General features: G+C 44.5%; 1 protein-coding gene across 5 annotated transcripts in view; it reads left to right on the forward strand.

Annotated features, from left to right (window-relative positions):
- Positions 1 to 25,039, forward strand: part of CDYL (chromodomain Y like) — a 313,720-nt gene that overhangs the window by 193,576 nt on the left and 95,105 nt on the right. For all 5 annotated transcript variants that reach the window (XM_030208727.1, XM_030208718.1, XM_030208709.1 and 2 more), the window contains one exon: positions 22,327 to 22,499. In XM_030208727.1, coding sequence (XP_030064587.1) covers positions 22,327 to 22,499 — 173 coding nt within the window. The remainder of the gene's footprint in view (positions 1 to 22,326; positions 22,500 to 25,039) is intronic.

Below are 25,039 nucleotides of genomic sequence, written 5' to 3' on the forward strand. Positions count from 1 at the left end.
CAAGAAAGAAAGCCATTCATATTCTAAACCCTTGGTCTTTACTACCGTTCTTGAAGGCCACCAACAGGTCAGGTTTTCAGACTCTCACTAATGAATATACATGAGAGAAATTTGCATACCTATTACCTCCATTGTATGCAAATCTCTGATGTGCATATTCATTAGGAGTATCTTGAAAACCTGCCCTGTTGGTGGCTCTTGAGGACTGAGACTGTGAGTCCTCACACATTACCTCAAAATAACTGAATCAATTAGGAAACCTATGTGTCTTTTTGTCTGTTTTGACTCCCAACAGAAATAGCATACCAGTCGCCAAAGAACTCTAACAAATTGACTGACATCCTGCATGTAATTATGCTATGAATAATCTGATACTCCTAAAGTCTATTTAACTGGATACAATTTGTAAATCATCAACATGGCCTCACTTCATACCGTAACTCTTCACTGCTGTTTGGACCAAGCCACAGGAAGCTATGCTGGCCAGTCTGCCTTGGTGATATGGCAACTGACACTGTTTCCCTGTATGGGCTGCTCCTAAATATGAAACAATTAAGTAAAGATACTAGCAGCCCTAAAGTTGGGAGTCACCACTTGTATGCCTGACTCAGTCTTGTTTATCAATGGGGGAAAAAACATTATTGCTCTCCTGTAATAGATGTTTTGCTTAGCGAGCAGGATTGATCATGCACAATTAAAACAACTGCCAAGCACTATGCTTCCCTGAGAGTTGCCTTAATTCATGAGCTTTGAAACTAACCGAGGAGCTGAAGAGACCACTGCACATGAGGAAAGGCTGTGCATGCTCAAAACTTTACACTGAGTTCTGAGCTCTGGGAGAGCACTTCTATCCTAGTGACTGTGATGGCATCACCCCACTTGTGTGCCTTATCTATCCATACCTGTTACAGGTGGCCAAGCTTTATCTGGTGTTTTCCAGATAAATTATTTTATCCCCTAAGATCAACAGTTTGTATCCAAAATACACAAATTTCTTTAAATATCAGGCAAACATTGCTTTGTCCCCTGCCTAGCTGTAATTAATCCATATAGTCATCCTTTTCCCATATATTGAATATCTATATTAATAATTCTCACCTCAACCATTCTGAAGCTCACTCTGTGGCAGGGAAACCCTGGAGCCCTGCACTTAGGCTGTCACCACTCACCACTCACTGTCACTCATGCACCACTCACTCTCACTGATAGACCCACCCACAGCCACGCCCCTTCCGCACATAATTTGCTACCTCAACATTCTAATGAAGCTGCAACTTCCGGTTTGTGAGGTGCCAGAGATCGGAATTTAGCCCCATTACTGTTTGCCCCGCCCTCGCGTCAAACGTGATGACGTCGAGGGCGGAGCTATGACACTTGACCAATCGCATCGCTCCGCCCTCAACGTCATCATGTTTGACGCGAGGGCGGGGCATACATCGATCTACTACGCGAGGACGAATGGAGGGAGTGAGCCAGGCAGGCTGTAGGTCACAGGCAGCGAGGGAGCCAGCCAGCCACTCTCTACGTCGCGGGGCGGGTCGCAGGCCGGGGCGGGGTGCCCACGACCACCCTGAAGCACGGAGGGTAAGTCCAGCAACAAGGGGAGGGGGATGGGAACGAAAGCGCCTTGCTAGCGCCCGTTTCATTGGCCTCAGAAACGGGCCTTTCTTGCTAGTGTTTAATAAGGTGCCATCCTTCATTCTTAAAAATATAATAAATACAAGATCACATCTCTGTGTCTGCAGCTTCCATTATATTTCACTTGAAATTACATCGTGTGGTATTAGCTTAACATTTTAAAACTACAGTAATGTTTTAGCATTCCACAAGCATACATTGAACTAATATCAACTGAAATTCAGAGAGTAACTCGTTCTAGTTTCTAAAACCTGGGGTTCATTACATTCTACCTGAGGCATGTCTGTTCCACAGATCTATATGGCTTAGGATTTAATTCACTTAGGTGCTCATTTTCAAAGCACATAGACTTACAAAGTTCCACTGTAACCTACAGAACTTTGTAAGTCTATGTGCTTTGAAATTAAGCCTCTAAGTGGCTCATTTTCAAAGCACTTAGACTTACAAAGTTACATAGAAACCTATGGAATTTTGTAAATACACCTCTTGGCCATTTCTCTCATGCTGGATTAAGTTTATTGAAGTATGCCACCAGGTTAGCAAACATTAATAAATAGATCCCAGTGCAAGAAATGGGGCCTGCAGCAAGTAGTGTATGCTACATAAGTACATAAGTATTGCCATACTGGGAAAGACCAAAGGTCCATCAAGCCCAGCATCCTATTTCCAACAGTGGCCAATCTAGATCACAAATACCTGGCAAGATCTCAAAAAAGTACAAAACATTTTATACTGCTTATCCCAGAAATAGTGGATTTTCCCCAAGTCCATTTAATAATGGTCTATGGACTTTTCCTTTAGGAAGCCGTCCAAACCTTTTTAAAACTCCGCTAATCTAACCGCCTTTACCACATTCTCTGGCAACGAATTCCAGAGTTTAATTACACGTTGAGTAAAGAAAGATTTTCTCCAATTCGTTTTAAATTTACTACATTGTAGCTTCATCGCATGCCCCCTAGTCCTAGTATTTTTGGAAAGCATGAACAGACACTTCACATCTACCCATTCAGTTCCACTCATTATTTTATAGACCTCGATCATATCTCCCCTCAGCTGCCTTTTCTCCAAGCTGAAGAGCCCTAGCCGCTTCAGCCTTTCTTCATAGGGAAGTTCTCCCATCCCCTTTATCATTTTCGTCGCCCTTCTCTGCACCTTTTCTAATTCCACTATATCTTTTTTGAGATACGGCGACCAGAATTGAACACAATATTCGAGGTGCGGTCACACCATGGAGCAATACAAAGGCATTATAACATCCTCATTTTTGTTTTCCATTCCTTTCCTAATAATACCTAACATTCTATTTGCTTTCTTAGCCGCAGTAGCACACTGAGCACATTAATGTGGTCAAACACTTTAGTAACTCCAGCCCTCTGTGTCTAATATGCTACGGGGTCAGAATATATGACCCTTGACTTGCGAATAGCAGAGGATAAATGAGTTAGAAAAGGAAAAGGTCTCAGTTTAAACTGAAAATGACTAAAGTACATCTTTATCTGCATTTATAAATAAATCTATGACTGGGTTTGGACAGTACTTGCTTTTTAAGCAAAACAATGAATTATGTAATCTGAATGTGATATTGCATCATATGTGAGGTGAATTGCATTGTGGTATTCGTAGATGGCATGGCTGATACAACCATATCTTAGCTTACATCATTCTGTTGAACAAATTGCCTTATATGAGCTCCAGAGATCGTATAAGGATAAATTCTCTAAATGGCACCGAAAAAAATAACGCTTAACTCTATTCTATAAATGGCACTCAAATTTAGGCACTATTTCTAGAATAGCATTTAGCGCAGGGATCCGCAACTACTTTTAGGTGTGACTATTTACACCAACTGAACCTTGGTGTAAATCCTCACTCCTAAATTAGGTGTAGATCCTCCTTATTCTTTAACAATGCGCATAAATTGCAGGGATACCCTGATCCCCCTTTGGCCAAGCTGACTTTTTTGATCAGCGCATAAATTTTAATTAATGTCAATTACATCAATAGTTGATTTAGGGCCCAATTATTGGCTTTAATTGATTCATTATAAAATTAAATTGGGCATGTTCCCAAATTTGCACATGCAGAATCCGTTGGATAGTTGCATGTTCTCTTGCTTGTCAGTTTCTTTTTTTCAACTTGAGATATTTATTGAATGTTTTAAACAGTTACAAAGCAGATTATATAAACATAAACCATTAAAATTATAAAATAGAACAAAAACCATTATCAGCATGATAACTATACTTCTAGTAACCCTAAGAAAAAAGAACACATTTCTGTTTAACCGAAGAGCTGCCATGTACGTGTTTAAACAATGTGGATAACTTCTGCTATGTTTGTAATAATGTGACTTTTGCATCACAAAAGTGGAGTATAACTGCTGTTGCTAAGACAGCCTATCACCTTTATTATGTCTTCAAAATTGGAAATAAGGATAAGAGTTAGGCTGCAAACGTATGCTGCAACATACAAATGTTTGCCATTAGTTGAACAGGAAAAGGAAATGAAGTTCCAGGAATGTGCGTGATGATCTTTTAGCGTTCCTGGGTGGCAAATCAGTAAGGTCTGACATGTAGGCTGGAACATTTCCATGAATGACTTTATGAACCAGAGTGCAGATTTTGAACACAATACGTTCTTTAACTGGAAGCCAATGGAGCTTCTCTCTAAGGGGTTTTGCACTTTCATATTTTGACTTTCCAAATACAGTGGTGGAAATAAGTATTTGATCCCTTGCTGATTTTGTAAGTTTGCCCACTGACAAAGACATGAGCAGCCCATAATTGAAGGGTAGGTTATTGGTAACAGTGAGAGATAGCACATCACAAATTAAATCCGGAAAATCACATTGTGGAAAGTATATGAATTTATTTGCATTCTGCAGAGGGAAATAAGTATTTGATCCCCCACCAACCAGTAAGAGATCTGGCCCCTACAGACCAGGTAGATGCTCCAAATCAACTCGTTACCTGCATGACAGACAGCTGTCGGCAATGGTCACCTGTATGAAAGACACCTGTCCACAGACTCAGTGAATCAGTCAGACTCTAACCTCTACAAAATGGCCAAGAGCAAGGAGCTGTCTAAGGATGTCAGGGACAAGATCATACACCTGCACAAGGCTGGAATGGGCTACAAAACCATCAGTAAGACACTGGGCGAGAAGGAGACAACTGTTGGTGCCATAGTAAGAAAATGGAAGAAGTACAAAATGACTGTCAATCGACAAAGATCTGGGGCTCCACGCAAAATCTCACCTCGTGGGGTATCCTTGATCATGAGGAAGGTTAGAAATCAGCCTACAACTACAAGGGGGGAACTTGTCAATGATCTCAAGGCAGCTGGGACCACTGTCACCACGAAAACCATTGGTAACACATTACGACATAACGGATTGCAATCCTGCAGTGCCCGCAAGGTCCCCCTGCTCCGGAAGGCACATGTGACGGCCCGTCTGAAGTTTGCCAGTGAACACCTGGATGATGCCGAGAGTGATTGGGAGAAGGTGCTGTGGTCAGATGAGACAAAAATTGAGCTCTTTGGCATGAACTCAACTCGCCGTGTTTGGAGGAAGAGAAATGCTGCCTATGACCCAAAGAACACCGTCCCCACTGTCAAGCATGGAGGTGGAAATGTTATGTTTTGGGGGTGTTTCTCTGCTAAGGGCACAGGACTACGTCACCGCATCAATGGGAGAATGGATGGGGCCATGTACCGTACAATTCTGAGTGACAACCTCCTTCCCTCCGCCAGGGCCTTAAAAATGGGTCGTGGCTGGGTCTTCCAGCACGACAATGACCCAAAACATACAGCCAAGGCAACAAAGGAGTGGCTCAGGAAGAAGCACATTAGGGTCATGGAGTGGCCTAGCCAGTCACCAGACCTTAATCCCATTGAAAACTTATGGAGGGAGCTGAAGCTGCGAGTTGCCAAGCGACAGCCCAGAACTCTTAATGATTTAGAGATGATCTGCAAAGAGGAGTGGACCAAAATTCCTCCTGACATGTGTGCAAACCTCATCATCAACTACAGAAGACGTCTGACCGCTGTGCTTGCCAACAAGGGTTTTGCCACCAAGTATTAGGTCTTGTTTGCCAGAGGGATTAAATACTTATTTCCCTCTGCAGAATGCAAATAAATTCATATACTTTCCACAATGTGATTTTCCGGATTTAATTTGTGATGTGCTATCTCTCACTGTTACCAATAACCTACCCTTCAATTATGGACTGCTCATGTCTTTGTCAGTGGGCAAACTTACAAAATCAGCAAGGGATCAAATACTTATTTCCACCACTGTATGTACAAACTAGTACATGTGTCCTGCTTTTCCTACATTGGCACGCAGTTGTGGAATGCATTACCACTTGATCTGAAAAATATTCACGACCTAATCAACTTTCGAAAATCACTAAAGACTTTTCTTTTTAACAAGACTTACCATAATAATCAATAATAGGAATTCCAATGCATCACTACTTACTTGATAGTCTGACTGTTTCTGATTTATTGAATTGTTTATATCCATTATGCTACACTTTTTTTTTTTTGCAACCAATTGTTTATCTACTTTGGTTGGCGCTTGCCATGATGTGTTATTGTAAGCCACATTGAGTCTGCAAATAGGTGGGAAAATGTGGGATACAATTACAACAAATAAATAAACCTATGGATTTGGAGAGGTCCAACAGATCATATCAGTAATTGTCACTTCTGCATGGTGCCTTCAGTTGGAAAAGGGTTTTCAAAGTAGAGTATGTAGTATCCAAACATTCCATCAGCTATATGCCTAGTACTCCATGGAGGAGGACTGCCGATTTCTGATGTACCAGAATCATTCTCATTTGAGTCTGAAGAGGAAGTGAATGAAAATTCTAGTCCTGAACCATCAATGTCGCATGATCCAGATTTCCTCCCATTCTCCTCATTTGAACCACATCTCATAACACAAGGTGAACTGAATGAACTTGCGGAGATTTAGAACTACCTAAAGAGAAAGGCAGTCCTGTTGGGCTCCAAACTATAGCAGTGAAATCTCCTGGCAGGTGATGTATTGTATGTTCTGTGACAGTCTAAAGGATCTTGTCCCATTCTTCCTCATAGATGGTTATCTTGTAGCCTGGAACAACAATGATGATCTAATTGCAGCCCTCAACATTGTTCATGATCCAGTTGAGTGAAGACTCTTCATTGATTCATTGAAGACAAGTGTTAAAGCTGTTTTGCTATCAATTCCAGTTTGTCATGCACGTTATATGGAGGAGTGGCCTAGTGGTTAGAGTGGTGGACTTTGGTCCTGGGGAACTGGGTTCAATTCCCACTGCAGGCACAGGCAGCTGCTTGTGACTCTGGGCAAATCACTTAACCCTCCATTGCCCCAGGTACAAATAAGTACCTAAGCCGCATTGAGCCTGCCATGAGTGGGAAAGCGCGGGGTACAAGAGGACCTTACAAGACTGGGAGACTGGGCGGCTAAATGGCAGATGACGTTTAATGTGAGCAAGTGCAAGGTGATGCATGTGGGAAAAAAGAACCCGAATTATAGCTACGTCATGCAAGGTTCCACGTTAGGAGTTACGGACCAAGAAAGGGATCTGGGTGTCGTCGTCGATAACACACTGAATCCTTCTGCTCAGTGTGCTGCTGTGGCTAGGAAAGCGAATAGAATGTTGGGTATTATTAGGAAAGGTATGGAAAACAGGTGTGAGGATGTTATATTGCCGTTGTATCGCTCCATGGTGCGACCGCACCTTGTGTATTGTGTTCAATTCTGGTCGCCGCATCTCAAGAAAGATATAGTAGAATTGGAAAAGGTGCAGCGAAGGGCGACTAAAATGATAGCGGGGATGGGACGACTTCCCTATGAAGAAAGACTAAGGAAGCTAGGGCTATTCAGCTTGGAGAAGAGACGGCTGAGGGGAGACATGATAGAGGTATATAAAATAATGAGTGGAGTGGAACAGGTGGATGTGAAGCGTCTGTTCACGCTTTCCAAAAATACTAGGACTAGGGGGCATGCAATTAAACTACAGTGTAGTAAATTTAAAACAAATCGGAGAAAATTTTTCTTCACCCAACGTGTAATTAAACTCTGGAATTCATTGCCAGAAAATGTGGTGAAGGCGGTTAGCTTAGCAGAGTTTAAAAAGGGGTTGGACGGTTTCCTAAAGGACAAGTCCATAAACCGCTACTAAACGGACTTGGAAAAATCCAAAATCCCAGGAATAACATGTATAGAATGTTTGTATGTTTGGGAAGCTTGCCAGGTGCCCTTGGATTGGCCGCTGTCGTGGACAAGATGCTGGGCTCGATGGACCCTTGGTCTTTTCCCAGTATGGCATTACTTATGTACTTATGTACAAATTAAAAAAAAAAAACCTATGACATCATGAAACAACTTTTGAGGTACATAAACTGACCTTTAGTGGCAGCTTTGTGACGACTTGAAGGTTGTTTGCGTGGTTTGCAGACCGGATACATAGTTCACAGTTCACTTTATTTATACTGCAAATAGTTTTTTAAAAACGTCTAAACAGTGTACAATTTAAATTTGCAAATAGGGGAGAAGGAAAATTGGAACGGAGACACAAGGCAACATATGATACAAATTGCATATTATAAGGGTACTGCTGTTTTCTTTATGAATGGGATAGTTGTGCAAGAGATTCCCACTACATCAAGAAAGCCTCGGAGGAAAAGATTCAACATCAACCACTAGTTGAATCAAACAAGATGTTGTTACTACCCTTACAACAAACTGGGTCTAATGAAGAACTTTGCCAAGGACATGGATAAAACAGAAGCAGCTTTTAAATACCTCCATGGAAAATTTCCAAAGTTAAGTGAAGCTAAAGGAAGATGTCTTTTTAGGTCTTCAGATTCACCAACTTGTTCAAGATGATACATTTGATCATGCACTGTGTGATAAGGAAAAGATGACATGGAAAGCCTTCCAATTAGTGGCAACCAATTTTATAAAGAAAAACAAAGTGGGAAGTGGACCAATGACTTCAGGGTACTGAGACTCTGGTGGCATATAAAGAAATGAACTTTATTGTAGACTCGACACAGTACTGTGTTTCGGCCACAGGCCTGCCTCAGGAGTCTTGAATGATGCAAAAAATGTTAAATTGCTGGTCTTGAGCGATGCACCCAATTGTGTTCAAAACTGTTTAGTCAGTAGTAGCTGAAGAGATTAGCAGCCCAGTGTCTGATGAGGAGGAGACTCCCTCTAATGCAGATACAAATGCTAGCCATGGCTAGCATGGGTCTTTGAAGTCGAGGCAGGCTCAATATTGGACATCCCTGAGGGCTGTCCGACACTGAAGAGGAACGCTCGTGGGAGTCTGAAGAGGATCCCAGGTACTTTTCCTCCAATGAGTTCTTTGGGATTCCTTCAGAACCTTCCCCTCCACCTGAGAGAAGGCTATCACCTCCTTAGAGCCTCTCTTTCACCTCGTTTTTATGGGAAATGGCTGAGGCCATACCCTTCCCTGTAGAAGTGGAGGATGAGCCCAGGGCTAAGATACAGGAGGTCCTGGACTACACTTCTCCACCTAAGAAGGCAGTGATGCCCCCCCCCCCCCTGCATGAGGTAGTCAAGGCAGTCTTCATGTGGAACTGGGTGTCCCCTCCGTCTGTCCCTGTGGTCCCCAAGAAAATTGGCACCCAGTATCGGATCCACAAGGAATCTAGGTTGGTGAGGTCTCAGTTACCCCACATCTCTATGGTTGTGGATGCCGCTCTCAAGAGAGTCAAGAGTACTAGGGACTATGCTTTGGCTCCCATAGGCAGAGAAGCTAGGACCTTGGATTCTTTTGGGAGGAAAACGTTTCAGGCCGCGACGCTCATCGCCGTATTCAGTCATACCAGCTCTTCATGAGAGTTTACTTGCGGAACTCGGTTAGGCAGCTGTCTGACTTGGTTGATGCACTCCCTCCAGAGCACGCAGAGCCTTTTTGCCAGCTGTTCAAGCAGCAGAAGGCGTGTCACAAGTTCTTGGCCAGGGGCACTTATGACACTTTTGATGTGGCGTCCAGAATCTCTGCCCAAGGTATAGTGATGCGCAGAATCTCATGACTGCATATCTCTGACCTAGACTATTCAGTCCAGCAGAGAATGCGGATGCCGCATGCCAGGAGGATAATCTTTTCGGAGAGAAGATAGACGAACTGGTTGACCAGATCAAGAAGCATACCGATGCTATGTCTTCTCTCTTCCGCCAGGCGTCTTCTGTGACCACATCCTCATCTAGGAAGTATTTTGGTGGGTCCCAGAGTAATTTTTATGCTTTTTCTAGCATAGGTAAGCTCTGGCAGGTTGCCAGCCTGCTCAGGCTACACCCCAGCGCGCTCATTCTCATCAACAGTGTGCGCCTAACGCCCCTGCTCCTCCCCAACAAAAGCAAGGGACAGGATTTTGGCTGACTCCAGCAGAGCAGAGCCACCATAAAAGTGTCTGTGCTGAATGACTTACCGGTTGGGGGGATGTTAAAATTTTTTCACCAAAGGTGGCCTCTTATAACCTCCGACTGGTAGGTTTTTCAAATAGTCCCATTAGGATACACCCTCAATTTGGTATCCAAACTTCCAAATTATCCACCGAGAGCTCATTCATTCAGCTCTCAACACAAGCAGGTACTTGCAGAGGAACTCTCCGCCCTTCTAAAGGTCCATGCGGTTGAACCAGTTCCACCAGGGGAAGAAGGGCAGGGATTCTATTCCAGGTACTTCCTTGTACAGAAAAAGACGGGGGAAGCGTCCCGTCCTAGACCTGAGGGCCCTGAACAAATTCCTAGTCCGAGAAAAGTTCAGGATGGTTTCCCTAGGCACCCTTCTTCCTATGATACAGAAAAATGATTGGCTATGCTCTCTGGACTTGAAGGATGTATATACACACATCCCAATACTTCCAGCTCACAGGAAGTATCTTCGATTTCAGCTGGGACCACATCATTTTCAGTACCGCATGTTGCCTTTTGGCATCGTGTCAGCTCCTCTGAGTGTTTACCAAATGTCTATGGATAGTCGCAGCATCGCTACGCAGACTTTGGAGTGCATGTGTTTCCTTATCTCCATGATTGGCTGGTGAAGAGCACCTCAGAGAACGGTGATTGGGAGTCCATATGGAAGACTATTCAGGTGCTCGAGCTACTAGGGTTCATAATAAACTACCCCAAGTCCCATCTCTGTCCTGTCCAACAATTGGAATTCATTGGAGCCCTGCTCGATTCGCAGACTGTTCGAGCCTATCTCCCGGAGACACCTGCGGACAACCTTCTGTCCCTCATGTCCAAGGTTTGGACATCGCAGCAGGTCACAGCTCGGCAGATGTTGAGGTCGTTGGGCCACATGGCTTCCGCGGTGTATGTTACGCCCATGGCACACCTTCACGTGAGATCTGCTCTATGGATCCTGGCTTCTCAGTCGTATCAGGCCACAGGAAGCCTAGAAGATGTCATCCGGGTGTCCCTCAAGCTAGTACGCTCTCTTCAGTGGTGGGCAGTTCGGTCCAATCTGACCATGGGACTTCCATTTCAAATTCCTTAGGCACAAAAAGTGCTGACGATGCATGCACCACGGAAGATTGGAGGGTGGCCAATGTAACGCCGATTTTTAAAAAAGGTTCCAGGAGAGATCCGGGAAATTATAGACCGGTGAGTCTGACGTCGGTGCCGGGGAAAATGGTAGATAGAGGCTATTATCAAAAACAAAATTACGGAGCACATCCAAGGACATGGATTACTGAGACCAAGTCAGCATGGCTTTTGTGTGGGTAAATCTTGCGTGACCAATTTACTTCAATTCTTTGAAGGAGTAAACAAACATGTGGACAAAGGGGAGCCGGTTGATATTGTGTATCTGGATTTTCAAAAGGCGTTTGACAAGGTACCTCATGAAAGGCTACAGAGGAAATTGGAGGGTCATGGGATAGGAGGAAATGTCCTATTGTGGATTAAAAACTGGTTGAAGGATAGGAAACAGAGAGTGGGGTTAAATGGGCAGTATTCACAATGGAGAAGGGTAGTTAGTGGGGTTCCTCAGGGGTCTGTGCTAGGACTGCTGCTTTTTAATATATTTATAAATGATTTAGAGATGGGAGTAACTAGCGAGGTAATTAAATTTGCTGATGAGACAAAGTTATTCAAAGTCGTTAACTCGCGACAGGATTGTGAAAAATTACAGAAGGACCTTACGAGACTGGGAGACTGGGCGGCTAAATGGCAGATGACGTTTAATGTGAGCAAGGTGATGCATGTGGGAAAAAAGAACCCGAATTATAGCTACGTCATGCAAGGTTCCACGTTAGGAGTTATGGACCAAGAAAGGGATCTGTGTGCAGCTGCAGCTAGGAAAGCGAATAGAATGTTGGGTATTATTAGGAAAGGTATGAAAAACAAGTGTGAGGATGTTATAATGCCATTGTATCGCTCCATGGTGCGACCGCACCTTGAGTATTGTGTTCAATTCTGGTCGCTGCATTTCAAGAAAGATATAGTAGAATTGGAAAAGGTGCAGCGAAGGGCGACTAAAATGATAGCGGGGATGGGACGACTTCCCTATGAAGAAAGAGGCTAGGGCTTTTCAGCTTGGAGAAGAGATGGCTGAAGGGAGACATGATAGAGGTATATAAAATAATGAGTGGAGTGGAACAGGTGGATGTGAAGCGTCTGTTCACGCTTTCCAAAAATACTAGGACTAGGGGGCATGCGATGAAACTACAGTGTAGTAAATTTTAAAAAAATCGGAGAAAATGTTTCTTCACCCAACACATAATTAAACTCTGGAATTTGTTGCTGGAGAACGTGGTGAAGGCGGTTAGCTTGGCAGAGTTTAAAAAGGGGTTAGACGGTTTCCTAAAGGACAAGTCCATAAACCGTTACTAAATGGACTTGGGAAAAATCCACAATTCCAGGAATAACATGTATAGAATGTTTGTACGTTTGGGAAGCTTGCCAGGTGCCCTTGGCCTGGATTGGTCGCTGTCGTGGACAGGATGCTGGGCTCGATGGACCCTTGGTCTTTTCCCAGTGTGGCATTACTTATGTACTTATGTACTCTTGGGTGGGGGGCTCATGTAGATGGGCTTCACACTCAAGGAGCTTGGTCCCTGCAGGAGATAAGTCTTCAGATCAATCTCCTGGACATCTGAGCGATCTGGAACGCTCTAAAGGCTTTCAGAGATCGGTTGTCCAACCAAGTTATTTTAATTCAAACAGACAATCAGGTTTCGATGTATTACACCAAGAAGTGGGGGGGGGGGGGGGGGGGGAGGTCAATGGATCTCGCCTTCTGTATCAGGAAGCCGTCGGGATGTGGCTCTGGGCCTGCCATTATGGCATGCTTCTCCAGGCCACATATCTTGCTGGCGTAAACAACAGCCTGGCTGACAGACTGAGCAGGGTAATGCAACCTCACGAGTGGTCTCTGAACATGGGGAAGATCTTCTGAGTGTTGGGCACCCCCTTGGTGGATCTTTTCGCCACTCAACAAAATCACAAGGTCCCTCAGTTATGTTCCAGGCTTCAGGCCCATGACAGACTAGCGTCAGATGCCTTTCTCTTACATTGGGGGACAGGCCTTCTGTATGCGTATCCTCCCATACCTCTAATGGGGAAGACTTTGTTGAAACTCAAGCAGGACCATGGAACCATGGTTCTGATTGTGCCCTACTGTCCGTGTCAGATTTGTTTCCCTCTTTTTCTGGAATTGTCCTCTAAAGAACCATGGAGATTGGAGTGTTTTCCGACCCTCATCACGCAGAATGAGGGGTCAATGCTACACCCCACCCTCCAGTCTCTGGCTCTCACGGCTTAGATGTTTAGAGCCTAGGATTTGTCTTTCAGAGGGTGTCTCTCGGGTCTTGCTGGCTTCCAGGAAAGATTCCACTAAGAGGTGTTACTTTTTTAAATGGAGGAGGTTTGCTGTCTGATGTTACAGCAAGGCCATAGATACCTTTTCTTGTCCTACACAGACCCTGCTTGAATACCTTCTACACTTATCAGAGTCTGGTTTCAAGACCAACTCCGTAAGGGTTCATTCTTAGTGCAATTAATGCATATCATCAGCGTGTAGAAGGTAAGCCTATCTCTGGACAGCCTTTAGTTGTTCGCTTCAGGAGAGGTTTGCGTTTGTCAAAGCCCCCTGTCAAACCTCCAGCAGTGTCGTGGGATCTCAACGTCGTTCTCACCAAGCTCCTTTTGAGCCACTGAATTCCTGCCATCTGAAGTACTTGACCTGGAAGGTCGTTTTCTTGGTGGCTGTTACTTCAGCTCGTAGGGTCAGTGAGCTTCAGGCCTTAGTAGTGGATGCACCTTATACTACGTTTTATCACAACAGAGTAGTCCTCCGCACGCACCCTCCTGCCGAAGGTGATGTCGGAGTTCCATCCGAACCAGTCGAGTGTCTTGCCAACATTTTTTCCCCATCCTCATGCCCAACCTGGCAAAAGCAGCTTTCACACCTTAGACTGCAAGAGACCGTTGGTCTTTACATGGATCGGACACAGCTCTTCAGACAGTACGCCCAGTTGTTTGTCTCTTTTGATCCCAACAGGAGGGGAGTCACCATCGGTAAGTGCACCATTTCCAGTTGGTTAGCAGATTGCATTTCCTTCGCTTATGCCGAAGCTGGGTTGACTCTAGAGGGCACGGCTCATAATGTCAAAGCCATGGCTGCGTCGGTAGCCCACTTGAAGTCAGCCTCCATTGAAGAGATTTGCAAAGCTGCGACATGGTCTTCGGTCCACACATTCACATCTCACTACTGCCTTAAGCAGGATACCCAACGCGACAGTCGGTTTGGGCAATCAGTGTTGTAGAGTCTGTTTGGGGTTTAGAGTCCAACTCCACCCTCCTAGGCCCATTTTCTTCTGTTCCAGACTGCACTCTCAGCTAGTTTGTATGTAGTTTCAGGTTAATCTATGTTATGTCCTCGCCGTTGCGAGGCCCAATTGATCAGTGTTTGTTGTTTTGGGTGAGCTTGGATTCTAGGGAAACTCCACTTGTAAGAAGGATACAGCCTGTTTGTCTTCGGAGAAAGCGAAGATACTTAGCCTGTAGCTGGTATTCTCTGACAGCAGGCTGATCGTTTTCATAATCCCGCCCACCTCCCCTTAGAGTTGTTTCTTCTTTTTTCAGTTATGCTTTTGGATTAAATTGAGGAGCGCAGTCGCACGGCGGGTGGGAAGGCACTCCGCGCAGTGCTGCACGCACGCCAGAAAGCTTTAGCAAACGTTTTCATTTTGCTATTCAATATGCCAGTTCCCAGGCCGACGCAGATCGTCGCCCCACTTGTGAGGATGATCAGCCTGCTGTCCTCGGAGAATACCTGCAACTGGTAAGTATTTTTGCTTTATTTGCTCAAGTAATAATCTAAGGGTAAATGTTCAGTCTGTAGCATTTTTGGCCGCCCCAAGTGTTCTGCCTGGATATTCAATGCCGGGCTGTGTCCAGGCACTGACATTGAATATCCAGGTTTGTGCAGCCATCTCTTATCCAGTTAAGTACAATATTCAGAACTTAACCGCCTGAATAAAACCAGACAAAGATAGGACTGTGTTTTATGTGGTCAGATTTGTCTGGTTAACTTAAGTGGTTAAATTCTGAATATCGGCACATAATATCATAAGTGCCAACACCATCCCCGGATTGCCCACAAAATTGCGGCTATAGCTTTAGCCCAGTTAAATCACTTTGAATATTGACACTCTTGTTTATATTTTCATATTTTCTTATTCATTCCATTTTACATCCCCCACTGTTTATCTTTTATAGTGTTTAATATCCTACAGTCCTATTTTGTCCTAAATGATCCACATTATGCCATGGTGATAACTTAGCTCTACGTTATTATTACTACTACTTAGCATTTTATAGCGCTACTAGACATACGCAGCACTGTAAACATTATCTCCCTGATTCTATAAAAGCCACCAAAAATTGTGTGTGCAAATTTAGGTACGTCCTCAATTTGTGTGCACAATTTAATGGAATAACGAGCCAATTAGTGCCAGTAATTGGCTCTCATTAGATTTAATTGGGACATATTTGCGTAAAATTTACACATGGCCTAAAAAAGGGGCATGGAAGTTGGAGGGTCTTGGGTGTTTCAGGGCAGATCAGGGGGTATGGTTTTGAGTTACTTGCGTAATTACAGAATATGGTTGTTCTGTTCATAAATTTAGGCACCATGTTTTTGTTTGTGCAAATGCCTGTTCCTTAATTTACATGCAACCTCTCCACTTACGCGTTATTCTATAAACCACGCTGAACTTTAGGCGCGGCTTATAGAATACTGCTTAAGCAGTTTTTTTCTGTGCTGAATTTTTAAGCTCCATTTGTAGATTTCACCCTTATATGCAGGTACTTTCTCTGTCCCTAATGGGCTCACAGTCTAAAGTATTATTTTATACCTGGGGCAATGGAAGGTTAAGTGACTTGCCCAGGGTCACAAGGAGCTGCAGTGGGAATTGAACCCAGTTCCCAGGATCTCAGCTCACTGTAATAACCATTAAGCTACTCCTCCACTCCTCTTAATTTTAACTGCACTGTTTTGTCAAATATTGATTATAATCATCTCATTCCAATTTATCATCCTTCTCTCTGGATGTCCTAATGATAATTCCTAAAACTTTGATTCCTTATTTCCCTTTTAAAAAGATCATCATTATTCTCAGAGGACAAGCAGGCCTATAATGATGGGTAATGCTGGGTCCGTGTTGCTGGTCCAGAGCTTGTAACAATCTTAGAAATAGGTCTTTGAGCGTGAGACATACTCCATCGCACATTAGTGAGTGCTTTCCCACCCACCGCAAGAGCATGCGGGACTAGCAGTTCTATTTTTTCCGTGTTGAGGAAAGGACATGTTGTGTATCCACTCCTCACAGCTGGTTCGGTTGGTCTTTCTGTGCCTTCCTTTTTTTCTCCTTTTTTTAATACCTCTTTCGAGGTTACCTTGTTTTATCCTTCCCCGTATATTTTTTTAGATGATTTTTGCCTTTTTCTACTTTTCCTTTATTTTTACCACGCTCACTAGGCCACATTTAGGCCTGTGCTCCAGTTGGGTTTTTCTCTTTCTCTCTTTTTTTGGTGCTCTTCCTTTTGTTTAGCACCATTCAATCGTTTGATTTAGCCATGGCTGTTTTTCCATTCATGTCATTGAAGGTTCTCAGTGGCTTTAAGCACTGCATTTGGTGCAACAGGACCATATCTGGCAAGGACACCCATTCTTGGTGTCTACAGTGTTTGCGGCCTGATCATACCCCTGCAAACTGTATTCTCTGTCTTCATATGAAGAAAACACAGTTGATCAGAGAGGCTCAGAAAGAAAAGATTTTTGGAGCCAGATCCGAAGCATCAACATCGGCATCTGTGTCTTCAACATTGTCATTGGATGCATCAGTCCATATGGCTGTGAGACCCTTGCAAACTGGGAGTGACCATGCATCGAGTGGGTCTTCACCTGCCTTGATGCCGCTGCAATGCAGGCCCTTCAGGACCGATCGACGTGGGACCAGACCCCAAGGCGATGAGAGGGCTCAAAGTTGTCCTCTTTGGCACTGAGGAGCATCGATGCCAGGCATTGGAAGAAGCATTGGCATCGATCCCCCTCAATGCATAGTGCCGGAAGCTCTGGGGCACCAAAGATTTCACTGGTCCTGAAGAAGCATTGGAAGAACCCGGAGGACCGCTCCCCCTCTATACAGTAGATGTCATTGCATGGGTCTCCACTAGAGAGCTGCATAGGAATGGGGTTCGTGTGGAACCCATGGGATACCCATGGGGACAGAAGCAGTTCTGCGGGGTTCCCGCAAGGATGGAAGCAGTTCTGCGGGGTTCCCGTAGGGATGGAAGCAGTTCTGCGGAGATCCCGCGAGGATGGAAGCAGTTCTGCGGGGTTCCCGCGGGGACAGAAGCAGTTCTGTGGGGTTCTTGCGGGGATGTTCCTTCGTGGTTCCCACAAGGATGGAAGCAGTTCTGCAGGATTCCCGTGGAAGTGTAAGCTGCACCAGCCTCTCATCTGCCGAGTACCAAGTTCTTTGAGTGCTGTCTCCTCCTCCTCTTCTTCCTTGCTTTGTTTTGTTTTTGTTACATTTGTACCCCGCGCTTTCCCACTCATGGCAGGCTCAATGCGGCTTACATATACAGGTACTTATTTATACCTGGGGCAATGGAGGGTTAAGTGACTTGCCCAGAGTCACAAGGAGCTGCCTGTGCCTGAAGTGGGAATTGAACGCAGTTCCCCAGTTCCCCAGGACCAGAGTCCACCACCCTAACCACTAGGCCACTCCTCCACTTTGACAGCATAAATGTGGAAAGTCTTCCATTAAGGAGGTGGTAGAGACACAAATGATGATGGAATTCAAAAAGGTGTGGGATGAAAACAGAGGATCTCTAATTAGAAAATGGAAGTTATAAAAAACCTAACTTTAAATGGCTGCATGTGTGTGGATGTGTCAAGTGACGCTTAGATGGCGACTCTGGCTGTGATGAACTAGGGCTGATACCGGGCAGACTTGTATGGTCTGTGTCTCATACAATGGCAATCTGGTTTAGGATGATCTGGAAAGGGCTTAGACAGCAGCTTCAATGGCTGGAACATAAGGATAGTGCTGGACAGATTTTTACGATCTGTGTCCCACAAATGAGAAGATGAATAGACTGGAGTGGGCTTCAACGGCAACTCCAGCAGTTGGAACATAAGGATAGGTAGCCAGATAGACTTCTGTGGTCTATGTTCCAGAAACATGAAAGACCATAATCAAGTATATAATATCACACTCGTTGATTTAATCATGAATTGATAAGTGTGACTATTGGGCAGACTGGATGGACCGTTCAGGTCTTTATTTGCTGTCACTTACTATGTTACAATTAATCCTCTTTGCTTCCGGGCTAATTCGCAGACATCAGCTCTGACATGGGCATGAGCATCAGATGTCACCTGACCTACTGGCGCATGCATGTGGTGACCTCTCAGCACACAGTGCCAGTAAATCAGAGGCAAATCTTACATGTGCACACCAGAGTGTTCCAAGTTTCAGCTTCCATTCCTTCCTTGCCTACAGTGCTGTGGCTCAAATCCAGAGAGAGACTGAGGGAGCTGACCAGAATTTTCTTTTATGTACCATTAAATTCTTACGGGGATGGGTGGGGATGGGTTAATTCTTGCGGGGACAGGTTGGGATTGGATAAATTTTTGCGGGGATGGGTGGGGATGGGTAAGATTTCTGTCCCCATGCAACTCTCTAGTCTCCACACAGCCAGGACCAGGCACCCGCTTTGACCCCACAAATGCAGCATCCTGCTTCAGCACCGGCACCCCACTGTCGGCCCTCGATGAGTGCCTCCGGGCCTTGCTTCCTCAGCTTTCGCCTGGTTATTGCAGAGTGCATCGGCGACTGGGGTGCTTATGTCAGTCCATGATTCTTGCTACAGTCCCGCATGGTCATCAGCCTACGGTGAGGACTTCGATGACGCTTGCCGTCTCGGCGTCAACTGCTACCCATGTTGGCACACCCTCGATGTTGGTGGAGGAAGCTTCATCGGAGTCAAGGCCAATGCTGACACCGCGATGCCCCTAATAGTACCTCTACGTCAAGGTGGGCTCGGTGTCAGCCCTCCTACAAAGAATTTTGACTGACACCAATGAAGAGCACTCATGGGACTGAGAAGATGATCCACGGTACTTCTCGGAGGAGGAGTCCTAAGGTATCCCATCTGATCCCTCACCTCCACAGGAATGGAGGAAGTCTCCACCTGAGAGCCTTTCCTTCCCCTCTTTTGTAGAGATGGCGGCTGCCATCTCAGTTCCCTTGAAAGTGGAAAACAAGCCCAGGGCTAAGATATTCAAGGTCCTACACTATGAATCTCGTCCTAGAGAGGCTGTGATGGTCCCGCTTCATGACATCTTACGGAACTTTCAGGTGAAAAACTAGAAGTCCCCTCTGTCAGTCCCTTTCCTCCCCAAGAAGATTGACACCATGTACCGGATTCAATCTTCCCCTGGGTTTGATAGGCCCTAGTTGCCTCATCATTCCCTGGTGGTGGAAAACTACAGAAAGGTGGTATATCAAGTCCCATTCCCTGTCCCTTTCCCCCCTGGCAGAGAAGCTAGATCCCTAGATTCTTTTAGGCAGAAGATGTATCAAGCCTCAATGCTCATCTCTCATATCCAATCGTACCAGCTATACATGAGCTTGTACTTGCAGTCCTTGGTGCGCAGTATGTCTGATTTAGCAGACTCCTACTGGAGCAGGCTGAATCTGTTTGCCAGCTGGTCAAGCAGCAGAAGGCATGTCAAGTTCTTGGCCAGGGGCACCTATGACACTTTTTATGTGCCCTCTAGGATCTCTGCCCATACAATAGTGATGTGCAGACTTTCATGGCTGTGTGTCTCTGACTTGGACCCGAAGGCATAATCTTTCCAAATTCCCCAGCCCACGAAAGTGCTGCTGATGGATGCATCCCGCCTAGGTTGGGGTACTCATTTAGAAGGGCTTCACATTCAAGGTGCTTGGTCAGCCCCGGAAACAGATCTCCAAATCAATCTTCTGGAGCTCTGGATGATCTGCAACACTCTGAAGGATTCAGGGATCAGCTAAACAGCCAAGTTGTTTTCATTCAAACAAAATCAGGTTGCCATGTACTACACAAACAAGCGGGGTGGGGGGGACGGGGGACCAGATCACGCTCTCTGTGTCAGCAGGCCATCTATATATGGCATTGGGCACACCAACATGGGTTGTTCCTCAAAGCCACTTATCTGGCGGGAAAATTCAACAGCCTGGCCGACACATTGAGCAGGGTCATGCAACCGTACAAGTGGTCCCTCAGCATGGGCATTGCCCGCGAGATCTTCCAAGTGTGGAGCACCCCCTCAGGGGATCTCTTTGCCACTCAGTCCAATCACAAAATCCCTCAGTTCTGTTCCAGGCTCCAGGCCCATGACATACTAGCTACTGATGCCTTCCTCCTTCACTAGGGGACAGGAGTTCTATATGCATATCTTTCCAGCCCTCATTTGGGGAAAACTTTGCTGAAACTCAAGCAAGACTCTAGGGCCATGACCTTGATCACTCCCTACTGGCCTCAGCAGATCTGGTTCCCGCTTCTTCCTGAGTTATTATCCGAAGAACCGTGGAGATTGGAGTGTTTTCTGACTCTCATCACACAGAATGAGGGATCTCTTCTGCATCCCATCCTCTGCTTTCTGGCCCCCACAGCATGGATTTTGAGAGTGTCAAACCTCCACCAGTGTCATGGGACCTCAATGTCATTCTAACCCAGCTAATGAGAACTCCTTTTGATCCACTTGATTCCTGTCATCTGAAGTATTTGACCTGGAAGGTCATATTTTTGATGGCTGTTACTTCATTTCGCAGGGTTATTGAGCTTCAGGCCTTAGTGGTGGATACACCTTATATGAAGTTTCATCATAACAGAGTAGTCCTCTGCACGCACCCTAAGTTCCTACGGTTGTGTCAGAGTTCCATCTGAACCAGTCGATTGTCTTGCCAGTATTCTTCTCCCTACCTCATGCCCATCCTGGCGAAAGCGCACGGCACACCTTGGACTTTAAGCGAGCAATGACCTTTTACTTGTAGCAGACTAGGCCCTACAAACAGTCCACCCAATTTTTGTTTCTTTTGATCCCAATAGGATGGGGGGTCACCATTGGGAAATGCACCATTTCCAATTGGCTGGCAGATTGCATTTCTTTCACTTATGCCTGGGTTGGGCTGGCCCTTGAGAAAAATAGGTCATTTTACCCATGCAGTAACAATGGCCTTAGACGTGTGCAGGAATAGCACGCATAAACACACATTGAGGCATCTTCTTACCACTGCTTAGTAAAAGGGTCCCTAAATTCTTAACCATGTTATAAAGAGCACTATTTAGCTAAAATAATTGAACCAAAATTTATATTATGTTACTTAAGAAAAATAACCTACCAGCCCAAAATGTTCTCACCAACTACTCATATTCACTCCTATCACTGAATGTCTCCAGCAACCCCAGCTACATTTCCATTCCAGTGTATCAAGTGGGACAAGCCTGCTCATAGGTGGGAAATTGTGGGGTACAAATGTAATAAATAAAGTCACACTTTGACTATTGTCAAAGCACAAGTAATTGCCTTCATGATACAATTTATCAAACAGCAAATTCCAGCATTTAGAAGTAACATAGCTAAAGGTTGTCCATTTAGTATATGATAAGCTAATCATCTGGGCCACGGAGTATTTAGTAATGTCTGCAGTGAAGAGTGGCATTTCATACCTGGAACATAGTGGCTCAACAACATACATAGGTATTGAGCTCTTTGTTCATGCAAAGTCCTAAATACTAAGCAAAGGTTCTTAACTGAGAACATCTAACCTTTATTTTTCTGTTTTTCTTTCTGTGCAATAAAAATGTAATTGTATGCATAAAGCCAGTAAATCTAGAAGTTTTTATATTCTCCAGATAACACTGAATTGTGTTAAAAGCATACATATCTAACAAATAGTAGCCAAGCAAGATGAATGTTAAGTGAAGGAATTCTACAGAGCTTAACAGAGTTGAAACCAAACATTCCTGTATGAGAAAGATTCACGATAATAAAAATAATCATCCTCAGTTTGTATATTCTGTTTTTAAATGACAGTAAAAAAATACTGATGAATTTAATCCTACTGATTTTTCAGGTAATGAAGGAACTCCAAAGTGCATTGAATACAGCAGCTGCAGATGACAGCAAACTTGTGTTGCTCAGTGCAGTTGGTAGTGTCTTCTGTTGTGGTCTTGACTTTATTTATTTTATACGGCGCTTGACAGATGATAGGAAAAGGGAAAGCACTAAAATGGCAGAAGCTATTAGGTATGTAAATTGATTTTCAGTCATTGTAGTAATGATTTTCTTTATTCTTGAGACCTTGATGTAAATAATATAACTCCTCCTGTTCTGTTTCAATGGCAATTAAGTTGAACAGGCCTTTATGAAGAGGTTAATCCCTAAAAGATGGACTGTATTAGGAAAGCTTACCATTTAATGCAATAATAAGGTCACACTGCTTAGATCACATTTTCTGCCTGCTTTGGAGGTGTATTTTCAAAGCACTTAGACTTACAAAGTTTCATAGTAACCTATGGAACTTTGTAAGTCTAAGTGCTTTGAAAATGAGCCCATTGGTCACAAAGTGGGCAATTCTATAACAGTGTGCCTATATTAAGACACTTATTCTATTTTCCTTTATAGAATACTAGCATAACAGATAAACTGTGCACCTACTGTATAATTTAATCATGACCAGTTATGGCAGCCATAGAACTGGAGTAAGTGCTCGTGCCTATATGTTGGAGATAGGCGCATCAATCTCGCCCATGATATGCTCAGATTCCACCCATGTGTACACCTACCTGTAGAATATGCACAATGTAAGAAATGCGTGCATTTACAGAATAGTATTTAGTTAAAATTTTGGCATGTACGTGCACGTCATTCTAAACATTTACTTAAGAATCGGTGCATGAGTGTTAGCACCAACTTTATAGAATCACCTAAAGGTGCTTTTGTCTACAAATAAATTGTGACAACCCCTAGGTGCAAGGATCGAGCACCCCCCCCCCCCCCCCCCCAAAAAAGGCAAAAAAAATCCCTAAAAGTCAATATACGTAAGAAGTTTTTAAGATTTTAATTCCTGAAACTTTTAGAATCAAACTAATTTAACAAAAAATCTCTGCAAAACTTTACACATGTGGAGGACAGTTCTATAAAAGAATGCCTATTTTCCTTTATAGAATACTAACATAGCCAGGTTTGTACGAGCATAGGCATTTAGATTTGAGAACTTATGCCCGCCATGGAGCTGGTGTAAGTGCTCACGGCAAGACTCCAGAGTTGTGCACATAACATAGTATTCTGTAAATTACTATGCACTATCAACAATATGCACATAGTTGCATAATAGTATGTAGCCATAATATTGGCATTTACATGAGTAAGTGCGTGTATTCTGGTTATGTATATATGTATTTAGTGCCTAAATGTTGACACAATCTTCATAGAATTACTCCCAAACTTCTGTGAAGCATTTACCCAATTCTTAAATTTAACACATTCAGAGTGTTTTTGCTGATGTTTTGCTTTGTTTTGTGTATTCCTTGGGTTGCAGGAAATTAAAAGCCCTGTAAAGTACGCTAGCGTTCTTAGCGAGCTCTATGAGACACCCATAAATTCACTAGCACACCTGTAGCTCAGGGCCCTAATTCTATATAAGGAAGAGGCACGGTTTCCAAATTTTCTAAGAAAATGATCATTTAAAGGCATAGTTATGAAAATGGGCTACTGTTAAGATGCGTTCTTTTATCATTTTATGCAATCAGACTTAGGGGCCCTTTTACTAAAGCTTAGTGCATGCTGCCAGACATTAGTGTGCTCTAAGGGGTCCTTTTATCAAGTTGTGGTAAAATAGGCCTTGCGCTAACAGCGGGGGACATTTTTGCCGCATGCTGAGGCCCTGTTTACCGCAGCAGGTAAAATAGGATGAAAATAGCCATGGCCATGCGAGAGGGAGCAGTTACCGCTACCCATTGAGGTGGCAGCAAAGGCTCCTGCGCTAACCCAGTGGTTACGGGGTAGCATGTGTACTCCGAGGACAAGCAGGCTGCTTGTTCTCACATGTGGGTCGGCGTCCACGGCAGCCCCAGGAACGGAGATTTTCCATCAAAAACTTCAACGTCTTTGCGACAGACCGTAGGACGCGGGGCGGACGCACTACACATGTACAGCCATCTTCCCGCCCGCACGCGTCTGTTCCCGCCTCAGTTTTTTCTTTTCCGCGGCAGAGAGTGGCTGCTTGCGGTCTCTCTCGCTCAGGTCCCCAGGGGAAAACGTTGGCATTTTTCGCGGTTCTTATCGCTTCTTTCTTGGTTTCCATTGCCTCTTTCCTTTTTTTCCTTTTCCAGTTATATTGTTTTTTTTTAAAAACCCCTGTTTTCCTTAGTGTTTTGCCTAGTTTTCTTTCGTTTCCGTTGCGGCCGGCTTGGGCCACCCGTCCGCGGTTCCCTTTCTTTTCTTAGTGCCCTTTACTTGGCACAATCGAGCTGTTTGATTTTGCCGGCACGATTTTTCCACTCATGTCATCTAAGCCTCCCAGCGGCTTCAAGAAGTGTGCTCAGTGCCAGCGGTCGATCTCGGGCACTGACCTGCACTCCTGGTGCATCCAGTGCCTTGGGCCCGACCATCGCCCAGACGCTTGCAAGTTGTGTCTTAGCTTGAAAAAGCGGACACAGGCATCGAGAAGAGCTCTTCGGGATCGTCTTTTCGGAGCTCCGACTGATTCCTCGATGTCGACATCAGTACCGAGGTCGGCGACGTTGATATCGGCACTGGGGATGGCATCGACATCAGGAGTGCAG

Source organism: Microcaecilia unicolor, chromosome 1 (genome assembly GCF_901765095.1).
Source record: "Microcaecilia unicolor chromosome 1, aMicUni1.1, whole genome shotgun sequence".
Lineage (NCBI taxonomy): Eukaryota > Metazoa > Chordata > Amphibia > Gymnophiona > Siphonopidae > Microcaecilia > Microcaecilia unicolor.